Source organism: Phoenix dactylifera, chromosome 11 (assembly GCF_051530095.1).
Source record: "Phoenix dactylifera cultivar Ajwa chromosome 11, Ajwa_hap1_PhDact_Kaust_v1.1, whole genome shotgun sequence".
Classification (NCBI taxonomy): Eukaryota; Viridiplantae; Streptophyta; class Magnoliopsida; order Arecales; family Arecaceae; genus Phoenix; species Phoenix dactylifera.
Window position 1 is genome coordinate 4,666,336 of NC_143200.1, and position 26,495 is coordinate 4,692,830.

The 26,495-nt window shown below is 40.6% G+C and overlaps 1 protein-coding gene and 1 long non-coding RNA gene across 4 annotated transcripts; one reads left to right on the forward strand and one right to left on the reverse strand.

Annotated features, from left to right (window-relative positions):
* Nucleotides 1-603: 603 nt before the first annotated feature.
* Nucleotides 604-15,189, forward strand: LOC103707844 (transcription factor TCP20-like). 2 transcript variants are annotated; one of them, XM_088706558.2, is made up of 3 exons: nucleotides 604-2,338; nucleotides 2,428-2,485; nucleotides 12,363-15,189. In XM_088706558.2, exon 1 carries the CDS (start codon nucleotides 1,115-1,117, stop codon nucleotides 2,066-2,068), a length of 954 nt encoding a protein of 317 aa, XP_088562684.2. In that variant the 5' UTR covers nucleotides 604-1,114; the 3' UTR covers nucleotides 2,069-2,338; nucleotides 2,428-2,485; nucleotides 12,363-15,189. The 2 variants fall into 2 exon arrangements, with proteins under 2 accessions (XP_088562684.2, XP_008790742.4); XM_008792520.5 differs by lacking the exon at nucleotides 12,363-15,189 and having other exon boundaries at nucleotides 2,428-5,652.
* A 3,793-nt stretch (nucleotides 15,190-18,982) lies between these two features.
* On the reverse strand, nucleotides 18,983-22,851 carry LOC113462769 (uncharacterized). 2 transcript variants are annotated; one of them, XR_015971047.2, is made up of 4 exons: nucleotides 21,900-22,851; nucleotides 21,617-21,723; nucleotides 21,097-21,526; nucleotides 18,983-20,087 (listed from the first exon to the last, which is right to left on the reverse strand). It is a non-coding gene; the product is annotated as an uncharacterized LOC113462769 (long non-coding RNA). The 2 variants fall into 2 exon arrangements; XR_015971046.2 differs by lacking the exon at nucleotides 18,983-20,087 and having other exon boundaries at nucleotides 20,961-21,526.
* Nucleotides 22,852-26,495: the final 3,644 nt, after the last annotated feature.

The window sequence follows — 26,495 nt, forward strand, 5'->3', positions numbered from 1 at the left end:
AACTCACCCCAGCAAGGGAAAACAAAACAAGCTCACCTCTTAAAAGAGCTCCAATCTAAACTATTAAACCACTTTGCTAACTGCAACAACCCCCTGACCTCATTTTCTTGTGGTTGTTGGTCTCAATATCCCCTTTTGACACTCCCCTCCCTCCCTCCCTCTGATTAATGGGTCTACAGTGGTGAGTAAGCAAGCGTGAGAGCCACTAATATGCTGCCAAGTGTAGGCTTATTATGGTGCCACCTGGCAATTGAGTTCCTTGCAAGTGATGCAACTGTGAGCAATAATAGGGTCACAGGGGTTGGGAAGGGAGAGAAAGGAATCCAATCTATAGAATGTGGGAAAAGGATTGTACATGGTCTTATGAACAGTCAGAGGACCAAGGATGAAAAGAAACCACCACCTTAAAAGAGGGAAAATTTGGACATGAAAACCACCAGACAGTTAAAACACCTCAAATAGACAGTAAATTTCTGCAAATCAATAGCTTGGATTTTTTATTTTAAGTTTTACTCTTAACCAAGTCTATTCAACAACTGTAATATAAATATTTATTGCTATAATGATGATGATGATAAGTTTTTTTTTTTGGTAAGATGTTTATGTTTTTTTTTATCTCTCTCTCTCCTTCCCAGCCCTTCTCGACTCCAGTCATTCACTCCCAAAACCAGTAAAAAGATTCATGGATTTCTAGGCCTTTTTACCATTCCTTCAAAGCTCCAACGTTCTCTTCTCCTCCATTTGTATTTGAGAACCCAAAACCCCAAAATTCTCACCTTTTTCCTCCCCTTCTCTCATGGATCCCAATACCTGGTAAAGGCTGGAAAAAGACAGTATACTGTCAAAAATCCTTGAAAACAGGCAGTAAATTTAAAAAGTTGGTATCTTGGGCCTCGTATATTATCTCTCTCTCTCTCTCTCTCTCTCTCTCTCTCTCTGCCCTTTCAACTCCAATCCCCTCCCCTTGCCCAAACCCAGTGAAGAGAAGGGAAGACCAATGATAGCCTAGCCCTTTGTGTCAACTCCCATCTTCGTCCGCCACCCATCGAGCGACCTCCTCAAAATCCCATCTTCCCTTGTTTTCTTGACTAAAAATCCCACCTTTCCTTCTGCCATGGATCCCAAGGGCTCCTCCAAGCTGCCCCAAGAGGTGCCCAAGTTCCATCAGGCCCTGGGCCTCCCCCAGTCTGACAAGAGGGAGTCCACCACCACCACAGCCTCCACAGGCTCGGAGGCCAGAGACCTCGGCAGAGCTCCCGAGAGAGAACTCCAGATAGTGACCGCCGCCGAGAAGGAGGAGCAAAGGCGGCAGCTTGCCCCCAAGCGCAGCTCCAACAAGGACCGCCACACCAAGGTCGACGGCCGCGGCCGCAGGATCCGGATGCCCGCCCTCTGCGCCGCCCGCATCTTCCAGCTCACCCGCGAGCTCGGCCACAAGTCCGACGGCGAGACCATCCAGTGGCTCCTCCAGCAGGCCGAGCCCGCCATCATCGCGGCCACCGGAACCGGCACCATCCCCGCCTCCGCCCTCGCCGCCGCCGCCGCCGCCCCCATGTCCCACCCCACCGCCGCCTCCCCCACCGGCCTCCACCAGAAGCTCGACGACCTCGGCCAGGGCGCCGCCGCCAGCCCCCGGCCTAATTGGGCCATGCTCGGGCCCAACATCGCCCGCTCCCACCCGGGCCTCTGGCCGCCGCCCGTCGGTGGGTTCAATTCCGGCTTCGCCCCCTCCACCTCGAATCTTGGTAGCGGCGGGGACGCATCGGCCGGGAGCTTCATGCAGAGGATGGGCCTGCACGGGCTGGAGCTGCCTGGAGGGAACCTTGGAGCGATGAGCTTCGCGTCGATGCTTGGCGGGCACGGGCAGCAGCTGCCGGGGCTGGAGCTTGGGCTGTCGCAGGACGGGCACATTGGGGTGCTCAGCCAGCAGGCCTTGAGTCAGTTCTATCAGCAGATGGGGCAGGGGAGGGGAGTGAGTGGGGCTGCAAGCGGTCAATTGCAGCAGAACCACCACCAGCAGCAGCAGGCTCGGTCGGCGGAGAATGATTCGCCAGGGTCAGGGCAGTAGATGGATACATGGGTTGTTGAAGAGTTCTAGAGGAGAATTTGGACAATTAAGAGAGAGAAATTGACAAGCTTTAGCGGAAGAGAGTAGCAAAATTTGATCTTGTTTTCTTTTTTCGGTTGGTTGATTGGTTTTCTTCTGTGTGTGACTTCGACAGCAATTCAGAGAAAGTGAGATGAGAGGATCCAGTCATTGATGGCATTGTGTATTGAGTTATTGGGTCTGCCTGCTTCTTCTTTCTCCGCACGATTTCACCCGAGTCTCCAAATTCGGGTACTTTTCCTTCTTTTAGAATATTTGAGTTGGTTCTCTTTTGCCGCTCTTGGGTTGTAATATTTCGGTTTTGGGTTTGGAACATGCAGGTGTATATTAACAGAGCTGAATAGATCGGATGGAACTGAATATCTTGTTTATCTCGAGGTGTGTAGATAAGAGTTCTAGCCATTTTCAGTAATTTTTGCTGTTAGGTATTGATGGAGTTGTGATTGGCTTGTTTTGTGACAAATAAATATTGGCATTTCATATATTCATTTGTGAGATTCTCTGCTTGATATGAAGAGAGTACTTCTTTTCTTTGGAGATGCCCTGCTATTTAGCAACACTAGCAAAGCCCGGTCTATTTGCCTATGAATGACTTTAGCTCTGCTATGTTAGTTACTATCTTGGTGTACATAGAATTGATCTTTTGATTTCTGAGTATGCTTAGTGGGTTGAGAGAATCTTTCAGCAGATTCGTCTCTGGCATGACTGTGATCTATATAGCGAAAACCTTAGGCACTTTCTTTTGTTAACGTCTAGTGGTTATGCTATCTTCACCATCTTCATCATGGACACCTGCAGAAACTTGAAGGGGCTGGAAATTTACCAAATCCTGAAACCTGAAATGCTTTTGGTTCTATAATATGATTCTTTTCATAGCCCATTGTTATGATTCTGTTTGTAGTCCTATTCTATGTTATTCAGTTTTCCCCTATATAAATAAACATCAATTTGCTTGTGAATTAGAAATGCTGGAAATTTCATGATGTTACCAACTGTCGTATGATGAATAGTTAAGTCCTTTCAACATGAGCTTGGATACCCCTTAGTTGGATTTTTTGCTTTGGTGGTTCATGTTCTCTTTTACTTAATCTTTTGCTTAGGTAACTGATTAGTTTTGGTCATGCTTCGGCTAGAACTCGCTAAAACCAATCATGACTGATACTTTAGAAATTATATTGCCTTTTGCTGTCATTCGGGGCTTATTTCCTTGTTTCTTTAAGTATATTTGTTTAATTAGTGTCGATTCTGTGTAACATTGTTTCTTTATTTATTTTTCTGGTTATAAGATGGGGTCTGACTCTCATGGTAGCATTTCTCATCTACATGAATTATTTTTGCTGGTAATTTTTGAAATAATCCAAGTTTTATCAGTTATATTCATAAATATTTTTAAGTAAGAAAATAGTTATATTCTCCCGATTCTCAAAAATATATAAATAGATAGAGATAAAAAGCTGAAATAAATTGTACTTACCAATTAATAAAAATATCAGATAATAAATTGGAAGAGAGAAGAAAATCATGATTTTCCACATATAATTAGTTTCCTTGGGAATTCTAAGTATGGAATTGGAATGTTTCAGTTCTATTCAAAATTTAGACAATCAATTGCCCAGAAATGCTACTACCGACCTGTGGTTATAAACCTGGCCTTCAAGAATCATTCTCTTAAGATTGAGTATAGATTTGTTGTAATTTTTGGGAACATTGGAAGCAATGAGGAGTTAACTTCCAAGGGACTCAAGTGAATTAATGTTTTTCATGTTCAAGAGTTTTTTAGGGTTGAGAGACCTTGTCAAGAGAAAGAAGAGAAATGAGTCCAGACAGAGTTGATCTAGCCCCCTCCCAACTCCCCCACCCCTCCTGTTGAGCATCTGAGCTCAAATTGCAATTAGGTGCGCCATATATAATTGTAGTCTTATTTTCAAACTTAATAAATTGCAACATAATTGTTAACACTTGGTATTGATATGATCATTAATGTCATATTAAGTTGATATCCATATGCACTTTTATACCTGTGGATTTTATTCTTGTAGATGTATACATAGTTATTTATCAGGTGAGTAGATTTGTTAAACAATTGGAGAACATATAATATTTTAAATTGATGTCTAGCATTATTTTTTCACTGGTTTTCGGTAGAACATTAAATTCTTTATAATTTTACACCTTGCATCTGAACCCACAAAACCATACACCTACTGATTGCTAATTCTTTGACTGAAACTCTGGCTAAAAATGCCAAAAATGAAACTTCATGGGACTGGCTGAACCCTAAACCGAGTTTTGAACCTTGCTTAGGTGATTGATCAAAACAACTCTAGAGAAGAGGGAAATGGTATATAATATTGTTGACTCAGAGAGCATTTGTTATTAGTCCCATGAGAGGTGATGTGGTGGATGCTATAGTATGAATGAAAATATAAGTAATACAGTAATGAGATTGTTGAAAAAAAGTTCAATTATCTCTTCATTTTAGGCTTTTCTTTCTATTTGGATAGAAAATCTTTCCTCCGGCAATATATCCATCTACATTAGTTTAGGAAAGCTTGATGAGAAGAATACTATTGAAAAATGTAAGAATAGTCAGTTTTATGTCAAACTGCTGCATTTTCATTTTTAATTTCTTCTCTGGAGATTCAACTTACCTACTCCTTAGGAGAGTGAAGGGTTGTTCCCCTGCTTGGGAGAAGCAATGTTCCCATATCTTGGTTAAGGGTGGTCAGTCTGATGTTTGGCAGTTGCATTTTTCCCTTTTTTCCTGCTCCTCCCCTGTGGAGGTTCAAACCTGACCAGCTAATTCTTAGGAGTGGAGGGCTGGGTGCTCCTGGTTCTTGTGTCTCTAGAAATTTGGATTATAGTAGATTAACATCTTGGTAAATTTAGTAGTCATTATTCATTCAACTCATGTATTAACCTCACTATTTTCAATTAGTATCAATAATTGAATTTCCAAGAATACCTAGAAAGCATGTTAAATTAAGTAGAAATCATGGCATATGATAAAAACTCATTGACAATCTCATCATACTAATTATATGGAAAAGTACTGCTTCTGCTCATCTTCATGCCAATTATCTTTCCAACAAAATATGGCAAGAGCAAGGTTACCTATGAAATATTTGGCAACTGATGTTGAAGCTTGTTCATCTAGAGTATCAGGATAGTCTACCATAGAAGGTAGTAAAGAAGAGGGAAGGAAGACTTGATAGGAATACTTTGCAGTAAATGGGCTTGATTATGGGGTGACCTCTGGTGTGGAATTATTAATTATTTTTGCCCCACTTGCTTAGTCACCAGATAGTTAGGGTTTGGTCCTCATCGAAGAGATTGTCATGAAGATGTTTGTTTGCTGTGTAAGACCACATTTATTTAAAGTTAATGTGGAACCTAATTAGTATGTCCAACATATTTGGTTGTAGGAGTAGTTAAGTGGCTATCATTAAGGGGATATGCATGTATGAACCAGTATTGCATGGATTTGGACATGAAGATTGGACATAGACATGTGTCCAAGTGTCTGACTTTGAAAGAGAAGAAAAGGAGATGCATGGATTTGTAGAAAAAATAGTTTTAACTAATGTGTGTGTGTATTGTATACAAGAAAATATTAAAAGATATTATTTTCCTTGGTGTTCTGATGTGCGTGTTTCTCATACAAACTTCCCAAATAGCTTTAAGTTTCTTAGAAAACTGACATTTTGTAAAGTTATTTGAATACCTAAATTCTTGATTGAGCTTTAAAAGGAATATGAGCTCAGCTCACTTTTAACACTATTATAGCCGGCCAAACTCATTCTTGGTAGAGTCAAATTCTCTAACAATTTTTAGAAGCTGCGGTATGACAAGTATCCAAGTGTTTGATGCATATCTGATCTGGTTACTATGCAACATGAATTGTAGGAGTTGGATGGAAATGTCCATGTAACAGATGTAGGAAGTTCCTTTTTATGTCTGCCAGATTTTGAATACCAATTGAGATTCTTATTTCTTGGCTAAATGAGATTAGAAAATTTTTAGGATGTTAAATAAACTAGGATGTGAAGTGAGTAAATTCAAGGTATCAATTAATTGTTCTCCATCCAACCGATATCTTTTTCTAACATGATATTCTAGAACAAGTGTCTTTTTTTCCTATAGCATTGCATTGGTGCACTCAAGTAGCAATGGAGCATTTTTTCATGGTTTTTGTGAGACTTTGGAAAGGAGTCTTATTACCATAAATTTTAGAAGTAGGTGACAAACTATTATGGACTTTGTGCACCACATTTTTTGCATTGTTATAGAGAATTTACAGATGTATTTATGCCTGGCTGTTGCATAATAGTAATTTGGTTTAGGCACATGGTGCAGAGTGGAAGATATAGAGCATAAAGCATAGGACTTTAACATGGTGTGTAAAGCTTTAGTCATGGTAGCTTGTAGTATTGCATGAGGAAAGATCATCCTCCACAAAAAGAAACTTCATTGTTTGGTTTTGGGCTGTTAAGTACATCTTTGTGTCTCTAATTGGGGATTAGAGACGGGAACCCCAAAGTAATAGAATGAGTTTGAGTATAGCCAGTGATTGGATTGGAGGTTGTGATGAAGGGGAAGAAGAGGGGGAGGATCTAATTGGGGTGGAGCAAGGGCTATCACTGGTTTGAGGTGGGTTGGAGATGGGGATCTAATGGAGGAGGGAGAGGAGGATATGATGGGTGGTGGGGCTCCAAACAAAAGTATGCTCAATGACAGTGATCTTGCTTTAGATTCAGGTGAATAAGAAGAGGGGGAGGTGGGAGGAAGAGAGTAGAGGGAGGCGAGTAAGGGGGGAGAGAGAGGAGGAAGATAGATGAGAGGAGGAGAGGGGGGAGGATGGGAGAGTTGCTGATTTTTGCCTACTATAGATAGTATTTTAGCAAGTCTGAATCATGTATATAATATAACACAATAACATATTATCCATATTAATATATTCTACAATATATGTTTAACATTGAGTTGCATGGTTTTGATTTGCTGGTTAAGAATTCTACAACCCCAACTTAATTTAACCCACCAGTTGGTCAAGTTTGTTGGACTTGTATCTAACCCGTAGACCTAGTAATCAGATCCAAGTTTGGTAATCAAGTTCGATTTCAAATTGCCACCCCTATTTTACCTTGATTGTTAAGTAAAAGAAATTTATTTCAATTTCACATAAATTTGTTCTACATATATTTGGACAAAATCCTAATTTATATTCCAGCAATCCTTCTCTTTGGAAAAAAACTATTTTTATGATTATTTTGTTGTGGCCAACCGGCCTTAGCTCAGTAGGCTGGCAAATCTCTCCACTTGGTAGAGGTCTATGCTTTGAATCTTGGTGGTGGTGGCCCCACCATATTTCTTGAAGAAGAAAAACGATTGTCTGTAGGTGGTTGTTTGTGTGTTTAAGTTGGGAGAGAGAGTTGTCATTATGAGGTTAATTTGATTTTCTTTAGACTATTGGATGATTCATGATGATCATTTCATATTTCCACATTGTACAAATTGATATGTTTTATCCATGCAATCTGAATTGACATGACTTGACTCAATATTATATACTAATAAACTGCTTCATGTTAAAGATTTATCTTGTCTTAATCTATATAATGTTCAACTTATCGACCTTGTCCAAAAGTTTACCTGAACTAAATGGCCGGTTGGGTTTTGCGCCCACATCTTGTCATAAGTTGCCACCTCAAGGGTGCACATAATACATGTGTGATCATAATATTGAATGAGAATGCTATGTAAATCACCTGAGTTTTGTGGTTTAAATCTTATCATAACTTGCCACCTCAAGGGTACATGTTTTACATAATGTGATCATGATTGAGGGTAGTCTTTTAGTCGTTGATGTTGTAGCCCAAGGTGGCTATAGAGCTCGATATAGTGAGCATTTGGTTTTTGTTAGAGAAGTTGAAAGGTATGAATATGTTATGACAAAAACAATGATTTATTAGTTTAATAAGTGACAAAAGATGTTTGTCTCTGATGGTTGTGGTACAACATGTAGCAAAATGTGGTGAAGTAATTGCATATTACTTAAAAGTTACAAGGCAGTTTCTAGACATCATTGGCTCAATCACCAAGTGTTTAGCTTCTTATGACCTTAGGGCTATTCTAACATGCAGGATTCATCCCAATTTACGGTTGAGGTTGGGTATCCCAACTCATATGGCTGTCATGGTGGATAGTTTCTAGTTTATTAGTAGGGCAGGCAATGAGTTGGGTCAACATCTACTTTCAAGGCCTAACTGGCTTAACTGAACATGGACCAATCTGCTAGTTGTCACAAATTTTTTCCCTAAACTCACTGATGAATAGTTGAACAAATAGGACTTGATGACCTAGTATCAAGCATGGGAAGAGAAGAGGTGAAGAGGAGGAAAGAGGAGAGAATGTGGATGATGAAAAGTTGCAGCTTAATGTAGTTTGTTAGGTTACAGTAGGGAGATGAGTGACTCTCTGGTGGTACTTAATGGAATAGGTACAGCATGAGGAGGTGATGGGTGGTCGTGAGGTGATTGATAGCTGCGGTGCAGCTGACTGTGGTAGGATTATTGTGGTCGCAGGATTATGGAGGTGATGGGGCTGCAGCTGATTATCAGGTGTTAAGGGAATGGGAGGCAATAAGGAAGCAGGGAGGGAGAGGAGGAAAGGAAAGGAGGGAGAAGAAGTGAAAGAGAGGAATGTGAAGAGGAGAGGAGTGGAGGTAGAGAGGGGAGTTCAAGAGAGATAAGAAAGGAGGAAAAGGCTTGTCCAATTAGCCATTAGGGTTTTTGTAGTATATTATGTGTATAAAGATGATGTATGCTGACCCAATGGGCCAAATTGGCTTAAGCTGAATTCCTCCAGCTAGTAGGTTAGCATTTTGTAACCTGAAATTTGACCTATGTAAGGAATGGGTTGGTTAAATGAGCCAGCCCAAATCCAGTTAAGGTTTTGGTCAGCTTTGCTAGTTCTTGTTACTAGTTTAGATTTTCCTTAAATCATCCTCATATTAACATTTGTTGTGCTTTCCATCAAACTATCTCGAGAAACTGCTGTTGGAGGAAACAATTGATTTCTGCTTTACAATAGAGAGTGGTCCCTTGACCTTAGACCTGACTTCTTGATATGGATTGTCTACTAGCTTCCACCCCATACACCAGCTTGACGATAGTAGCATTGCAGAGAGTTGACTACGGATATGAGATTGCATATTTCTTAAATGTGGAGGATACCAAATACTCATGAATTCTCTATGTTGAGTGGAAGAAGTTTGTCTATGGTAATGTTAATTTCAGGAGGGTCTATTTACAAGTTATTCTACGGAATGTTTTTGAGAAAAGGAAGGATGAGAACCTAGTAAGAGAAAACATTGAAGCATACAATTGGCAAGGGCAGAACACAAATCAAAAAATAATTCTATATGCAAGTCTGGGAATTCCGATTACAAGAACATAGACCCAGAAACAGCATTTAGAAGCAATGGCTTGAACGTTGCAAGTATGAAGGACAGCTTGAAAACATTTAAAGGTTACAGTATAGTTAAGTAATATAAAGCTTCAAATATGAGAAGCTTTATCTGAAGCTTTGATCTGGACATAGTTATCTAAAGATGATGCCAAGAATGATCCGTGTTGAAGGTTGACATTCTGGTTCTTGTGTAACAAAAAGTACATTCTCATTTTTATTCCTGTTTTCCAGTGATCTTTATGAACTTGACAACAAGCATTGATTGCTCAGAAAAAGATCATTAACAGTGATCTTTTTCCTGTAATTGACATTATGACCTAGTTATCAAGTCCTGCTCAGCTGTTTAGAGTCATTGAGATTTTGTCGTAGATTAGTTCGAGAAAATATTTTCCAATTTCCAACTTTTGATTAATCAACACTGGCTTCTTCATGTACACTCTCTCTTTGATAGTTCATTAGTTGATGCTCACTATATGCTTTGTATTCCACCTTTTCTTCACCTCTATTCATCCATCCTCAGTAATTTCCTTGAAAACTAAAGAACTCGAAGTATGATAGCAAAATTATACATTTGCCAGATGTCTTTATCCCAATCCCAAGGGGACAGTGATTCTCTAGTAGGGTTTATTCTTTTCCCTTGATGGTCATAGAAGCTTTCATCCCCACAAAATCTTAATATTCCTTCTGGTGTTTTGATCTATTCCATAGGGATGTCAATTTCTGATACCAGTCCGGGAATGAATGTTTCTTGGCTACTCTTCCATGTTAAAGCAACTCCTGAGATCTCTGAAGTTCCTTTTCCATGATATCATCCATGACATATGTGCCAGAAGCGTTAATAGAAATTTGCACGGTTAACGCAATTTATGGGATGTTGCTTTGTTTGGTAATCTTCTTTGACCGTGTCATGTAAGACGATTGACATCAGAGGGAAACAATTATGTATGGATTTCTTTGAAAAAAGCTAATATATATATAAAACTCTTCGTAATTGAAAAATAAAATTTTTTATTAATCTTAATTTTGGGGCCTGAATGCAATTTTGAGTACTAAGCTGACAGTTCAGTAAAAAAACATTATGTATATGTGGCCTTGGCAACCTTTACTAGCCACCAGTAACAAAATTGCAAATTAAGCATATGTGCAATGTTAACATATTTTTATATTGTTGGTAAAATCTATTATGTAGCAAAAGATAAATTAAGGAAGAAATCAATGTTTTGCTAAACTCTCAGTGTATATAAATGATGTTTGTGGATGTTAAGATCTAAATAGAACATGGGTCTATGTAAAACATTGCCTTTTAAATTAAATGATGGAACTATATATACTAATGATCAAGGAGTCTGAACCTATCATACGTGAAACAGTAAATTTAATTAAATTAAATGATGGAACTATATATACTAATGATCAAGGAGTCTGAACCTATCATACATGAAACAGTAAATTTAACATTTCTTACAATATTCATCATATGCTTTAGTTGATTATGATACCAGATGAAAGAATACATAATCAGGAAGATGATTTCATGGCCACGGTGGTAAAATTAAACAAGAGGATTGCTGGAAAAACATTACAGTGTGACAATTTACCTTCCCAATTGCTATTAGTAGCACAACTTTAAGCTATCTTAAAGCATGCAGTGTTGCTGTCTTTCAAGCCAAAACTTTATATGCCCTGCTCAACTTTACATCTTCTAAGGACCTAGAAGACTTGGACATAAAATCTGATGGACGCAGTGATTGGAAGGCCGATGATGGACATTGCCATGCAAGATATTTTATGGCTGAAGAAGTTTGGGGGATTATAGGTCTTTTAGCTGTTTGCTAGTCTTGTATATAATCTTGGCTTGTTGCGGAAACCGTGCCTTGCTGCATACTAGTCTGTCTTAACCATGCATCGTTGTGGATCAAGATTAGTATTCAAAGCTGGTGATTTTGTTTGTCTTAGAAAATATTCTACTACTGCATGGCTGATGGATTTTGCTGCTAGTAAGATAAGGACTTTGCAGTTGCCTGTTCAACTATGTAGTTTGGGAAAGCTGCATCCTTGCAGGACATGAAGTAAAATGGTAGCAGTCAGTCATTTAGCAGCTTAGATAGTTTCTACCTAACCAAAAGACGCTTTTCAATGAAAAGATTGGTTCTTCCTTTTAGCTGAACCGCAAGTTTATGAAAACAGAAATCATGCTGCCCTTATTCCTTGCACCATGAATGTGAAAGTTGAAACTATAGCTTTTACATGATTTCAATGAATGTTTTTTCTTTCCAAAGTCTATGACAACACAATGAAACTGATAGTTGACAAAAAAAGTCCAGCTGTTTATCTGTAGATTTATATGGTATCATTCCTAACTTGGGGGATTTCTTTATGCAACAATTGTTGGATGTTGGTAATGGTTGCGACCGCATTAGTTTTGGTTTAGCTAGACCTTCATGTGTGACATATGGCAAGAAACTTAAGATCTAAACTGTTGTTCTTTGGAAGTTCTACTGGCTATCATGACATGTAATTGGTACCCAAATGATCATATGGGGCAGGTTAGCTGATGCAAAAAAACAGAGGTGGATCGATCCATGATTTATGTATATGACGAGAATTGTACTTGCACATCTGCAGTCCTGAAATTTTGTTGCATAACTGTTAATGGTTATCCCCTTGAAACAATTGTACAGAAAATGCTATTAAGAAACAATTGTACAACCACCAGTGCTTTTTTTTTTTTTGGTACACTGTTCAAATCCATTCTTTTTGATCAGTGACGTACTAAACTAAACAGGTAGCAAAAGTCGCACAGCAGAGGATCCCGATCTGCAGGGACTTGCCTTTCTAGAAGTTCAAGTCCATGCCTTCAGTATACCTTATCCTCATGTTTCCTATTCCTTTGAAACTTTTTTTGTTTCTAACATGAAAATAATATAAATATCAGTGTGTCTTGTAAGACCTCTCGAATATCCAAAATCTTGGAATAAACCAGGCTAAATCCAGGGTAGTCAGTACGCATCGATATATGGTCATGACACGGGCCCATTACTATTATTAAACATAATCTCCTAGTAACAAGAAGATGCCACTCACCTAACCTCATCCACTTGCGGAAGCTAGTCAAAAGTGGTATAAAGAGTGCGGCCCAAGTTTGAACACACCTACCCTGATAAACCTGGCTACCGCCTCCAAAGCTCTCTGTAAATACCCACCTTGACCTCACCACTCTCACCGTCAAGCCATTCGCCAATTCACAATACAACTAGGAAGTAGAAGAGCCTTATCGATCCAAAGAAACATGAGTTCCTCCAGTTGGAGCCACGAGATCCGCTGTTCAAGGCTGCCGTCCTTGGCTCGCACAACCTTGAGCTCGGAGTGATTATTGGTTGGACCAAGTCCACCGCTCAGCTGAGCTGGTGGACCAGTCCAACTGTGGAGCAACATGCACAAGGATGGATAAATCGAAAAAAAGTGTAGTACACGTGCTTCCATGTGTGTCGCCTTATCATTGGACTGATCCACCAACTCAATGGTAGACTTGATCCAACTAAAAATTATACTTAAGCTCGTCCCCGTAATCGTCATGAGTGCTGCTGGCATTGAAGTATGATGGTGGTGTTGGCAGCATTAGGCAATTCCATTGTGAATATTAATACAAGATTCTTAGTAGGTCTTACCTGCTTCTTATATGTGGTGATATGGCAAGATGGTGTGGAACAGAATAGTGCTTATTGGTGCTGCTTGTGGATTTCTCTTAGCTTTTAAGTTAGCTGTTTTAAGAGACGCAGCCTATTGAACTTATTGAAATAAGTTGGGCCGGAAAAGAAATCTAGTTTTCTTTGACAGTTATCAGATGGCTTTCAAATCCACCTACTGCCAATGCTAAACTCCAACCTTTTTTGCAGGACTATTGGTGGATGATGGGTAGTTTGTTTTCATTAAAGTTGCATATATTAACAGCGAAGCTAATAGCGCAACTTATTGGATAGCATTATATTTGGCCAACAATTCTAGATCTACATTATGGGATTCCTCGACAAATATTCTGGTTCGATTGTCAAATATTTTATTTTCTGATTTCTACGAACATATCTATACTTGAATGGTTTAATTCATCCGATTTAACAAAAAAAAAAAAAAACTAGTTATCTAACTGAGAGGCATGCATCATCACTATATAATAGCAATGCTTGGGACTCGGAAGCATCCCTGAATTGCCAACTGTGACTCCACATTTAATTTTTCTAGAAATCTCTCTAAAAGAATCCGGGTTTAATGTCAAGAGTGTGCGGTAGCAATCTATACCACCTCTCACTTATATTCCACGTATCGCACTATATATTTAACTGGGATGGTAAGATGATACCTAATTATATTTGCGAAATCTCGCAACATACTACAAAAGATTTATTTTTCTCTGTATAACTGTGCAAATTTAATGCATTTGTCAGTAATTTTTCTACTCTCTTTAAGGGGAATCACTATAAACTGAACATTTTGTTCCTATAATTGTGCAATACTTTTAGAGAATTTGCGACAATTATAGATTATATTTCAAACCATTAGGAACTCTTTTTAAAAAGAAAATGTAATATTTTCATTTATAATTACATGTAATTGTTAGCGGAACTTTCTCTCCCGTTCCGATCCTTCCTCCAAACTAAGTAAAAACGTTTTAGCATATAATTCATCAGTTTTTCAGTTTTTACGGGCTATTGTAAGTTATTTGTTAATATTTGATTGATATTATAATTTTATTGCGCTTTACTTTTTAATCACCTGCTTTTGATATGTACCTCAAAATTTACATTTTGACTTCGTTCATGGAGTTATCCATGGGATGTATGAGTTGCACTTGTCTATCTACCATATATAATGCAAAGGTTTCAAAGTTCAGCATGCACTCTGTGCAGTGCGGATGCAGGTGAAGCTTGCATTTTCTTTTTCTCCCGGTTCAAACTTCAAAGAGGTGTATGAAGCTCATGCCCCTCTTATCAGATAGTGTTTCCAGTGTCATTATTTTATGTGAATCTTGATAGTTGCTTAGCTAGCATATGTTTAGATGGTGCTAGACACTAAAACTCCAACATTGCTCTTGTTTTGAATAGCAAGTGGGATTGTACTCCTTCCCCCAAAAAAAATAGCAAGTGCAATTTCTTTCTTGCTTCTTGAATGTTTGCTTCTTGTCATTAATGATCGCATGGAATACGAGAAAGACTAGAATTCCATACATGGAATTCGACCGGATGGTGTCCACATGACAAATAGAGAGCTATGCACAAGCTGAGCTTCTATCAAGTAGGATTATTCTAGGAGACATCGAGGCATGATGGTAATACATTAACCAACAAAACCACAAAGCCTCATCCCATTTTATCCTCAAGCATTGCAATTATTTCCTGTTGATGACAACAAGATGATAGAACTGCAAAATTTATATATTTTGTTGCTTATATTCCAAATCCTCAAATTATAATCTCTGTTAAGATGATTGACAGTGCACTAATTCTAATCATTCAGGCTCAATAGACTTAGTCATTTGATGATATTCTATATTCCCAAAATCACATATTTTTGAGGAGACATGCAGACCTAATCTCCTTGCAGCTATCTTAGATGGGGATATTTGATCATATCCAAGACCTTGTTTTAGAATCTTGACCCCATTCTCCATACCTTTTAGTCTTTGAAGTTCAAAGCATCCATAGATGGCGATAGGCAACTAGAAAGTGTTAACATCAGAACTACGCAAATATTAGTCATTAAAGCTAAGGTGCAATAGAAGAAATTCTAGTCAAGGATCTTGACCTATTCGTCTGTCTGTAAGAATACATGATCTGAGAATACAAGAAGCTTTCTTTGGTCTAGAAGTTCCCAGGCTTCTATAGATGGCTCTTAACTGTTTTAGATCAGAGCTATGCAGGTGTTTGGCCATCAAAGCTTTTTGCATAACTAGCAACTACCGGTTCTACATGTAGCTTCCTGCTAACTGCAGCATTTAGACTTCGTCGGTCAGTATATATGTTTTTTCCAAAAGAAAATCTGGTTAAGAATCTTAATATTGTTTACCTATCTGCAAGAATTTGGTCCAACCATCAAAACATTAATTAGAACTTAATGTATCTTAAGTTGGTTGCACCCACCTCTCTCACCCCACAAAAAAAAACAGAAAAGAGAAGAAAAAGAAAAACAGAAAAAGATGGTAGCTTTTTAACAGCTTATGCTGTCCCACTATTTATGTTGAAACTCCATCATACCTGGATTGGATCTTGGCTGTAAAAATGTGCTATTATCATTAAGAGCATTGGTGGTCATTCAGCTGTTGCTGTAAATATTTCTTCTCATCCAATTGCCATCTAATTCCCCTCGACTTAGCAAGCTAGAAGTTTCATAGGTGCAAATGAGAATACCATATTGTTTCCCATTAGCACGAGATCTCGGAGAACAAGAAGTGTCTCCTACATCAATGATTTATTGAATACTGATGGTGCATCATCTGTTCAGAGCATTAGTTTGGGCTACACGTTAAAGCATGCATGTGGCATTGCCTGAATCATGTCTCATGCTTCCTTTAAATATACAGCCATGGATGAATATAATAGGGTCAGTTCTCTTTGTTCTTCCTTGAGACATGCTGAGATGTTTGCTGTTGTGTCTACTAATCTAAATAGAACGGACAAAAGATTCAGGAAGCCAAGGGGCAATAAAGAAAAGAAGTCTCCATGAGGGATTCCTTTGTACGACCAATTGGAATAGTTGCAGATATTTCTTTTATTTTTGTTATATTGCTCGAGGGCTTTAATTAAACTAGGCTGACGGGGAACATAGTCACGTACAGCATCTGATAGAGATGCTGCAAACATTTAAGAGACGATTGAAAGATTCTATCTTTTGGCTTGGAGAAGAGTGAGTTCTTATTTGTATATTGCCATGAGATTGGCAGCTAGATTTGCCTTCTGGAGAGTGATAATACGTAATGACATTAACCAAGTGCTGCTTGTGCGCTTCTATAAGATAAGAAAGACGAGGGACTATCTACTTGCTATCTGTAGATGTTGAGTAACTGTAGATCGCGCTTCTCTTTTTCTATTTTCTGAGAAAAAAATGGGCAATTCCATCAACATTTAGGTCATGAAATGTAGTAAATGATGCCGAATAACTCACATGTCTGAAGATGGATCCTTACAAACTCTTTTTACAGTCAGCACTGGTGAAGTCTTTAATGTTTCTTCTGCTATTGCATCTTTTACAAGAAGGTCGACCATTTTGGCTAAAACCTGGTTAGTGTCTGTGCCGCTGCTTCTGAAAGCTGGAGATAAATGTGACTTAAATACTTGTCTCCTGCAGCCAAATCTACAGCACACCCTACTATGTGATTTGTATGATTATTGGTCTGGAGAATCATGAAACTCACTGTACATCAGCTTGGCTACTTACAGTCAGCGTTACTGAAGACTTCGTCGGCTGTGTTTGGAAATGGAATAAGAGGGAGTAAATAGCCAAACACTTGTTAAGATACTTGGGCTCCACTTTTCATAAAGGCGAAATACGTATTTGAAAAAAATTTAGGACGCAGCTTATTGCTTTCCAAACATATTTATACCACCAAACCCAAAAATAAATTTCTCCACCATGTAAGATAGAGATTTATTTCGAAGTAAAGAGTAGAAGGAGTAGGTTAACTCATTTTACTCTGGTTGACTGGTTGCACTTCCATGTGTAGCCCTACTGTTTCTTTTACTAAAGGTCATTTTGGCTAAATTCTGGTTGCAGTGTTTATACTGCTTTTGAAAGCCGGAGATAAACGTGACTAAAATACTTACATAGTAAAACAAAGCGTCAGCCACCAAATCTGACAATAGACCCCAGTTAATGATTTTTACATAGTTATTGTTGCAGAGAATCATGGACCCCATATAGATCAACTTGTCTATTTTGTGGTAGGTCAACTTTAGGTTTGAGAGTAAAATCTGTCACATCGAGAACTCAATTATTAATTGTAATTTTTCAAGATGATAGCTTTTTTATAGGATGTTCGTTTTTAAGGCTCTAAGCTATCACCAAATATTATAAGTGGTCTATTGCAACTTGTTGACTTGGGAATTCAAGGATATTTGGAGCCTGAAACAAATTAGTTAAAGTAAAAAAAAATCTTTTACGTAATATTTTGATCAAGCATATCTTTTAATATGAAAGACAATAGATGACTTCTTCATGAGTTTTATCTCAATAAAAATTCTTTATTATTGTAAGAAAATTTAAATTTTTTAGCTATAAGAGAAATCTGATCTAGATTTGGAGATAATGTGATGGCCCGGTCTGGCCCCGTTCACTTGACCAGCTAGACCCACCCACGGCTCGGCCCAGCTTAATGACACATGGTTGTGTGTGATTGGTGGAAGACTCCCATTAAGAATCTTCTTTCTTTCTTCTTCCTTGAGTCTAGCTAGGACATGGAAACTTAGGGCCACTAGAGCCCTAGGGCTGCTCTATAAGAGAGCATCCCCTCCCTCCAAGATCCTCCACCAACGTCAAGCGCCGACCACTGTCATCCCTTTTCCAATCTTTCTTCTTCTTCTAGATTGTCGGTGCCGAGGCTTATTGTGGTGGCTAGAAATTGTCACCACAGTCACCAGAATGAGGTATGTATGTGTGTGTATGTATATAATTTTCTTAAAATAGGAAGCATATACAAATGGCAAAGAATGGAAGGAAAGTATATATAACATAGTGCAGCCCCTATAAATGGTGAAAGACTAAAAGTAAAACTTCACCAAAAGAGGCTAATAAAAGGAAATATGTGAGGGCTACAAATTGAAACTCTCCCTCAATTCTGTGTCTTGCATCCTAAAATATCTCGAGGTATCTCATAATATATCCCGGGGTAGTTACACACATCCCTTATCCCCCATCCAATGAACAGAAATAAATACACGAGAAGGATTCCATATCTAAAAAGCTCACAAAACGATGACACGTGTATAAAGGGACAGAAAAGATTTGGAAGATCCCAGAGATAAGGTTTGGTAATACAAAAAATCTAAGGATCCATTGCATTAGCATGCAGATCTGAAAAGTAATTAATGATGGAGGAGAAGAGAACCCGACCAAGACAACAAGGCATCCCACCAATCACACACGATGAGGAGAGAAGAGACCATTCCTCCAGGTCATCGATCCATTCTACACACACAACAGGCCTTGTTAGCTAAATATTGGTTTTTCGCATCTTGGAGTGTCTTGTAGCCCATATAAGTTATGGGTCGAATCCGTTCTAATATCATTTGTAACAACCCAAGACCTCATTTAAAATGGCGAGTCGGAAGGTATTATTTGGGCTTCTTGATCATGTATAAATACTCAAGATCTATCCAACGAACAACCGATATGGAACTAAATACATGCATGCACGAATGATTCAGCATTAATTTGTCTAGTTGGTAGGGCATGGACAATCTATTAATATTTGGTCGGATTCTTGGGTAACAAATATGCCGTTGAGTCAAGGGGCCTACTTACATGGATTCGACATGTGTCTTGCTCATCTCACTGCTGCTGACTTCATTCATTCAGATAACAGTTGGGATCGTGACCATTAATGCTGAAATGATGACCTTAATCTTAATCTTTGCCCCTTGCGCATGGGTCGATGGTCTGATCAGCTTGGGCGGGCTTCTTCACGAACTCAGCCAATTTCACTCAAGGATGTGTCTCGTATCATTCATATTGAAGAGGCTTCTAACCCTTCTTCCATGCTTTCTTGGCTTGGGACCTTGCAAGTGCCAATTATGTGGGTACATCTCTTTTATTGGAGGCTTGAGGCTTCCTTATAATTAAGGCACTATTGCTTCGTCGAAGAATAACTTCTTCTTTTTTTTTTTTGTGTGTGCTAAAGCAGGTAGATCATATCCGACAAGTACGGATGCACCCAGTAAAATCAAAAAATAAAATATTTTGGAGTGCCCAGAACAAGTCTCCATCTCCAACCCACAAGATACTATATAAATGACTGGCCACGTAAGCCGCCATCCAATCTGCAGCTTCATTGGCTTCTCTAAAAAGGTGCTTGGCCTGAGGAGAAATACTCCCCTGGAGAGTTCCCGGATTGTGCTGAGGATTGCCAACACTCTGTTGTCACATCTGCTTTTGCTGACAGTTGTTGGGCCCTCTTAGGCCAAGCACTCGCGGCCTTCAGACCAATTTCCTTGCTGGCATTGCTAAGATTTTATAGCTAACGCCTTGGTAGGGAAGTTGGCACGAGCAGTGACTGCCTGCATGGCAATATCTCGTTTGGAATGTGCGAAATAAGCGCTTGTTTCAGCAGCAGCACAGCACAGCTAGCACAGAGCTCGGTGAGACTCTGTCGTGGCTTCTATAGTTACCTATTTCACACTTACCCGCTGTCGGACTCGGTTAAAGATCGGCTGGATTAGACAATGCCCGATGTTACCCATCCGCTTCTGCTTGACATCCGAAGGACTGTTAGAGAGTGTACTTCTTGGGCGGCCAGATATGTCTCCTGCGAAGAAAATAGTGCGGCAGATTAAATTACCTCTTTTATGGCAGGGCACTCTTGAGGTATTTTTTGGACCAACTCTCTAGCTGTTTTGACCATGTTGAGCAACATTTTGTTTTCTGGTTTTATTAGATGCATTCATATAGGCATGTAAGATTTATCTACTATATAAAATTTAAAAAAAAAAATCTAGAATATCTCTCGGCTGATTCATCAGCCTCATTGCTCTAAAACTTTTAGCTCTTGGATGGCCCCTTCCTTCGGAGTGCTGATCGTGAACTTTGATGGGGCTCTAAGAAACCACGAAGCTGCAGCTGGCCTTTTTTTTTTTTTTTTTTTTACAATGGATGACTCATGCATGTCTAGAGTGAATACATTTAAAAAGTCACAAAATAATAAGTCTCGGAGCTATCACCAATCCAAAAAACTCCCACAGAGTAATTTACCACATACGAGGCCACCCAATCCGCAGCTTCATTGGCCTCCCTATAGACATACTTGGCTTGGAAGATAATGTCCCCACCTACCATGCCCCAAATGCTCCAGAGCAGTAGATGGCAGCCACCTATACAACTGGTGCACCCCTAGATCCAGCCAAGTCACCTTCGAGCATTGGTACGTAGTACACATTGGGCTTGACACAAACCAGCCCAAGCTGCCCTCAGTTCCATCCCAGGAACAGAAATATCAAAGATCTAGCACCCACTAGCTACCACCATCCTAAAGTTTGGGCCTCTGATCATGAAATCTGCACCACATCTCCTGCCACCCAGGGGCGGCCTAATGCATTTGGGGGCCTAAGACAAACTCACTAAGGAAAGATTTTTTTAAATAAGTGTAAAATATTTTAAAAAATTATTTAAAAATAGAACAGGTAATAAGTGTCCACCCTGACGGGTGTACAAGACAATGCATCCAACACTGGGCATCATTTATAAACACTATCAAAAAGGAAAGAACCAATTGGGCGACAAAAACAATCTGAAAACAAATATAGAGCGACGTAACTTACATTGCAGCACAGGTAAATAGTATGAGCAAAATAAGCGAGAGAGCATATGCCGTGCGAGAATAGGAATAACTCCGACATCAGCGGCAGCAACAGCAGCAACATATGAGCAATAAAACCAAACCAAATCCCAGGAACCAGATCAAAGCAAGGGCAAACAAGGGAGCTGCAGTAAAACCAACTGACTGCCGAGAAAAAACACAAAAAAGATATGTAATTTATTTACATAAAAACAAGAAAATCCACACAGGAGAGGTGGAAGACCTTACAGCCCAGTAGTGATTATTACTGATATTCCAACCACCGGTGTAATGTTTGTGTCCATAATTCCATTCAAAGGGTCCTTCCTATTTGTCCTCTCTGCAGCCAGGGTCGGCCCAACTCTTAGGCAGCTGAGGCGGTCGCCTAAGGCCCCGGGCTCAAAGAAGGCCCACTGCAGGAAAAAAATGGAAAGAAAAAAAGCATGCCTATGAGTTCGCCTTAGGCCGGCCCACTATAAGAAAAACCTCAAAGACAAAACAACCTTAGGCTTCCAAATACATTGGGCCGCTCGTGTCTGTAGCCAAGATGAAAATGACGAATTCTCAGCAAGAGACCTCCACATAACCAAGCCATCTTCCCCTCTTCCACCTACAAGCAATCAAACTCATACAAAACTCTCCTTTTTGTTTACATAGAAATATGATTTTATCTATTGCATTAGCATAGCCTACAAGAAGGAAATCTCAGCAATCACATACAAGAGAACATTAAAAAGAGAAAAGAGAAACGGAGTCTCTGCACACAAGAAGAACAATACCACGAACCTTACAATTAGGTAAGAAGACACCAAAAAAAGGAGACGGGTAGCAGAAAGAAAATGAGAAGGGTGGATGGTAGGAAAGAAGCCGGTGATCGAAAGAATGTCATGTTTCTCCAAACTCTCTCTCTCTCTCTATGCCGTCCAAAATAGTGAAGAGGCCTTTGAAATTCCCAAAAATTCTTTTTTCAAACAAAAGAATTTTTTTCTGGACATCCCCAAAAAAAAGGGAAAAAAACCTACGACCCAAAGAAGAAGAAAAAAAAAAAAAAGATCGATAACGAATAAAGATCGTATTTTTTTTCCAGAAAAAAAAAAAGGTTTCGGCCCACAAGAAAAATGCCCAAACTCATAAAACAGGTAAGAAAATAATCAGCAAGAAGATGAAGAAATGACCAGAAAAAATGGGAGAAATTTTAGAAGTCAAAAAAAGCGTAAAAAACACGTCTGTTTCCTGCACATGAAAGTAATACTTGATTGCTAAAAACAGGAAAGAAGACAAAACGATGAGGTAACAAAGAGAAAAAGACCACTCGGTATGGGGATTAGAGGAAGAGTGAGAGATAGACAAGAAAAAGAAGGGCAGACGAGCGGTAGGTAGAAGAAGAGGAACGGGTGATCGTCAGAATGTCATGCCTCTCTCTTGGCCTTCGCACCACCGCATATGCGTTCCACAAGAATCCACCAAACAGTTCCGATTTTTTTTAATAAAAATACAATATCTGCCACATAAAAATCGTACATAACCCAAAAAAATTCTCAAAAGACGCACAAAAATCGAAGAGAAGAGACGATTAGAAGAGATAAAAAAAGTTGGAAGATAAAAAAAGGTTTCGATTAGAAGAGAAGAGAGACTCTTCTCCCTCCCTAGCGTGGATCGCAAGACCAGATAAGGAGAAGAAGAGAGAGAGAGAGTTATATCAAGGTCCACAAGGCAGGAAGGAAGACGATGGCGTCGCGATGGAGAAGAGGGGGTATTTTTACTATTTCATGGCGAGGGTTTCACTGTTTCAGCAAAATAGTTCTACTCTAAGACTGCGGTGGGCCTTTCTTTGGGCCGGAGCCTTAGGCGGCTACCTAAGTCGCCTAAGGGTTGGGTCGGTGCTGCTGCCACCATCTAGCACACATTCATCGAAGTTGGTCTTGAAAAAACTCGGAGGTACGGGTTCTCAAGTGATAAACACCGTCCGTGGTGCTATCCGCTCCACAACAAGCCTAGGTGTAGGACTGCTCTCTCTAAAGATCCAAGAATTCTTGGCCAACCAAATATGGTAAGCAATATAAGTCGGCCCAATGGCCACATACCAAGTCTGAGGAGTGACGGCCCCTGGGTGAAGGGATCCGACTGGCACCGAGCATCCGGTAGGATTCAATAGGCTCCAAATCCTCATAGCTCAATCGCATTGAAACAGAACGTAGTCCACGGTCTCCTCCACCTGGCTCCCAGGGCAGTGTAGTTGGATGCTCAATCCATGCCTGCTCAGCACAAATTCTATCAGTAGTCGGCCCTAAACCACCTTTCAGAGGAACATGGCAACCTTCGGGTGAAGACCGAACCTCCAAATGCATGTGCAATCTTACCTCGGTTGTTTCTCACACTAAAGAAGGCCGTAGATATCTCTCACTCTAACCCTAGGCTATAGGACATACTCTAAACTCTCACATCGGAAGCAGTACTCTCCGAAACTGCCAGCGATTGGACTCTCTTTGTGAGGTGCTCACCAAACAGATGGCCAATCCGGCCGGTGTCCCACACTACCCCATCAGGACGGAGGAGATCGCAAATTCGCATACCGTCCATAGCCTCAACGTTGACCATGGTCGACCAGAACCTTACTAAGAGAATAACCATCCAAAGGTCCTCCACAATATCTACACTACACCCATCACCAATCAACCACCTGGTGTTAGTCAAAGTAGTGGGCACTACCTACAGATCTTGCGCCAAATAAAGAAGCACCTCCGGCCACTCTGAGCTGTTCTGCCTGCCGTAACTGATCCATAATGGTTAGTCATCACCTGACTCCAGAAGTAGTGTGGATCAAGAACCAGTCGCGCCACGTGTCAAGCAATCAATGTCTCTCTCCTCGTGAGAAGAGATTGGGCACCCAACCCTCCTTTCCGAGTTGGTTGGTAGACCATCTACCACGCAAGCAAGTGCACCTTGTGTCCGCCACCATATGAGCCCCACAGAAAACTCTGAAGAAAGTCAAGATCTTCTGGGTAACAAGGTTGGTGACCTCACCCCAAAAGGCCCTCCTCATCCTGTAATCTGTGCTAGCATACACTCCAGACATAATCCAAGGAGTTTCATTAGGTTTTGAAATTATCATTATAACTTGTTGGAGGAAGTTATGGAACACAACCACAGTAGCCCACGTCTACGTCAACCATCGTCACCTCTAGGTCGGCCTGCACAGTGCCTAGCCCAACTTAGCTTGAGTCGTCCGCCGAGTCGACCAGGTCATTCAACAAGTCGAAGCTTGACCCGACTCAGCGGCTGCCTTGAGTCGCCCTCGACCTAGATCTCAAATCAACACCCTCGCTGGTCAGTCAATCCTTCGCCGGCTTCTACCACCCGTCTGATTTCGACGACAAGACAGAAAATCCGACCGGTTGGGAGGGGACTACGGCCCTGAGGAGGAAGACTCGGGGGTTGACTCAGTCGTCTTCCTTAGCCGCAGCGGCCCCTTCACAGCTCGCGGTGGTCGGATCCTCATGGCCGCCAACCAAGGGCCAAAGATCGATTGTCGGGCCTCCTTGCCAGAGTTTGAGTCCGGCTCACCACCACCCCTCTGGTCTCCACCAGTTTCAACCACCATGGGAGCAGGAAACCATGTCTGCTCCAGCACATCCCCCTCCACCACCGACGTTGGGAACTTGCAGACCGTTTCGGCGTGCCCGATTCGCCTACAGTCGTAGCAGAAATTGGGAACATTCTCGTAAACAAAGAGCTGCCATAGAACCCTAGCCTTGCCCTTGAACTGGACTGCGGGCAGCAGTGGCGCAGTGGCGTCGATGGCCACCTTGGCCCTAGCAAAGCCCATCTTTCTCTGTTGCTCTGTGATTCCGTCGACGGCCATTGGCTGACTAGCCACCATGGTGATCCGTAGAATCATCTCACCCACCCAGTACTCCACCAAGAGCTTCGAAAGCTGAATCCAAACCATTGTCGTCTTCACCGTGTACAGCCTCAGGATGAAGTCGAGAGTCCATGGCTCCATGACTAATAGGTGCACCGCCACCATTCAAGGACAGCTACTGAGGGCAATGTCCCGGTCGGCCACCATCTTAAAGTGGAGGGCCACATGGTCATCGGCAAGCGGCACGGCCTCCACGCCATGCTCGGTTTTCCTCCAGAGCACTACATCCTGAGCCACCCATTCCGCTGGAACCCGACGGCCAAAACTCTATACGACCACCGCCCGGTCTTTCCAAGCCTTCCTCAATGCCTCAATCGATTCCTCCGGCAGTTCGAGGACCGCCGTGAAATGCCGCCAAAGAGGTTCTGCATCTCCTCCTCCAAGATCCGAAATGTAGCCCATCCCTCCGAGTTCACCTGACCTCCCTCCTCCTCGCCTCGTGCCGGTGGCCCCCGGCTCCCATCGGCGGCTGAGCTGCCCACCACCTTGCTCGTCTTCTCTGCCATCGCCGGTCGTGCATGATTTTCAAAGCAATCGCCTTCAGAGTGTACTAGCCGTTTATCAGTATATCCCGTCCATCCTCTTCTTGCTGCAGCTGGCTTTGTCATTAGAAATTATGAAGGTGCTATGCTCCTTCCTCTTCTTGCTGCAGCTGGCTTTGTCATTAGAAATTATGAAGGTGCTATTTGCAGGTGGCAAACAGGGGACCATTGTTCAGTACCTTACGCTGAATGAATGAGGGCTTGGCTTGGACTATCTGTTCTTGTTGCTCATTATAACCCACAGGAAGTTTGTTTGCAGGGGGATTCGGCTGTAGTAGTGGCCTGGATCAGTTCTTCTTCACACCGCAGGGTAGGTTGCTCTCCACTACTGCGGGATATCTTGCATTGGAAGCACTCCTTTAAAAAAATTCCAGGTAATGCACGTTAGGAGGGAAGGAAATCAAGCTGCTGATTGGGCAGCTGAACATGCATTCACTGGTGACTTTTTTAGTTTCGGCACAAGAGAGGGTTCATCCAGATCTGGCTCGTATATGGGTTGCAGATGCTTTTTAATTTAGCCTCCCAGGTTTCTTTTTTGGCTTTTTCTTTTTCTTCATCTCTTATGTGCTGCTGATAGCCTGTAATTACCAGCTATCGTAAGATAAAAAAAATATGTAATTTTATACATACTATGCTTTAAAATTTGCATGAATACTTCTCCAAAACTAATATTTACATATATGCCCTTATCAAATACTTATTTTATATATATAGTCTTTTTTTTTTTTTTTGTTTTACGTATGTATCCATATCAACTAATGACGTTAAGAAATTAGCAGTTTAAAATTGAAATGATGAAAATATATTAATAGATAAACATACAAAAAAAAAGTTCATAAAGGTATACATGCAAATAGCAATTTGGGAGAATATTAATACAAATTCGTATATTTAGAAAAATAAACACAAATAAAAAAA

What these genes read in the sequence shown, in the direction of transcription:
- LOC103707844 (XM_088706558.2), top strand. Translation starts at nt 1,115, where the DNA reads ATGGATCCCAAGGGCTCCTCCAAGCTGCCCCAAGAGGTGCCCAAGTTC.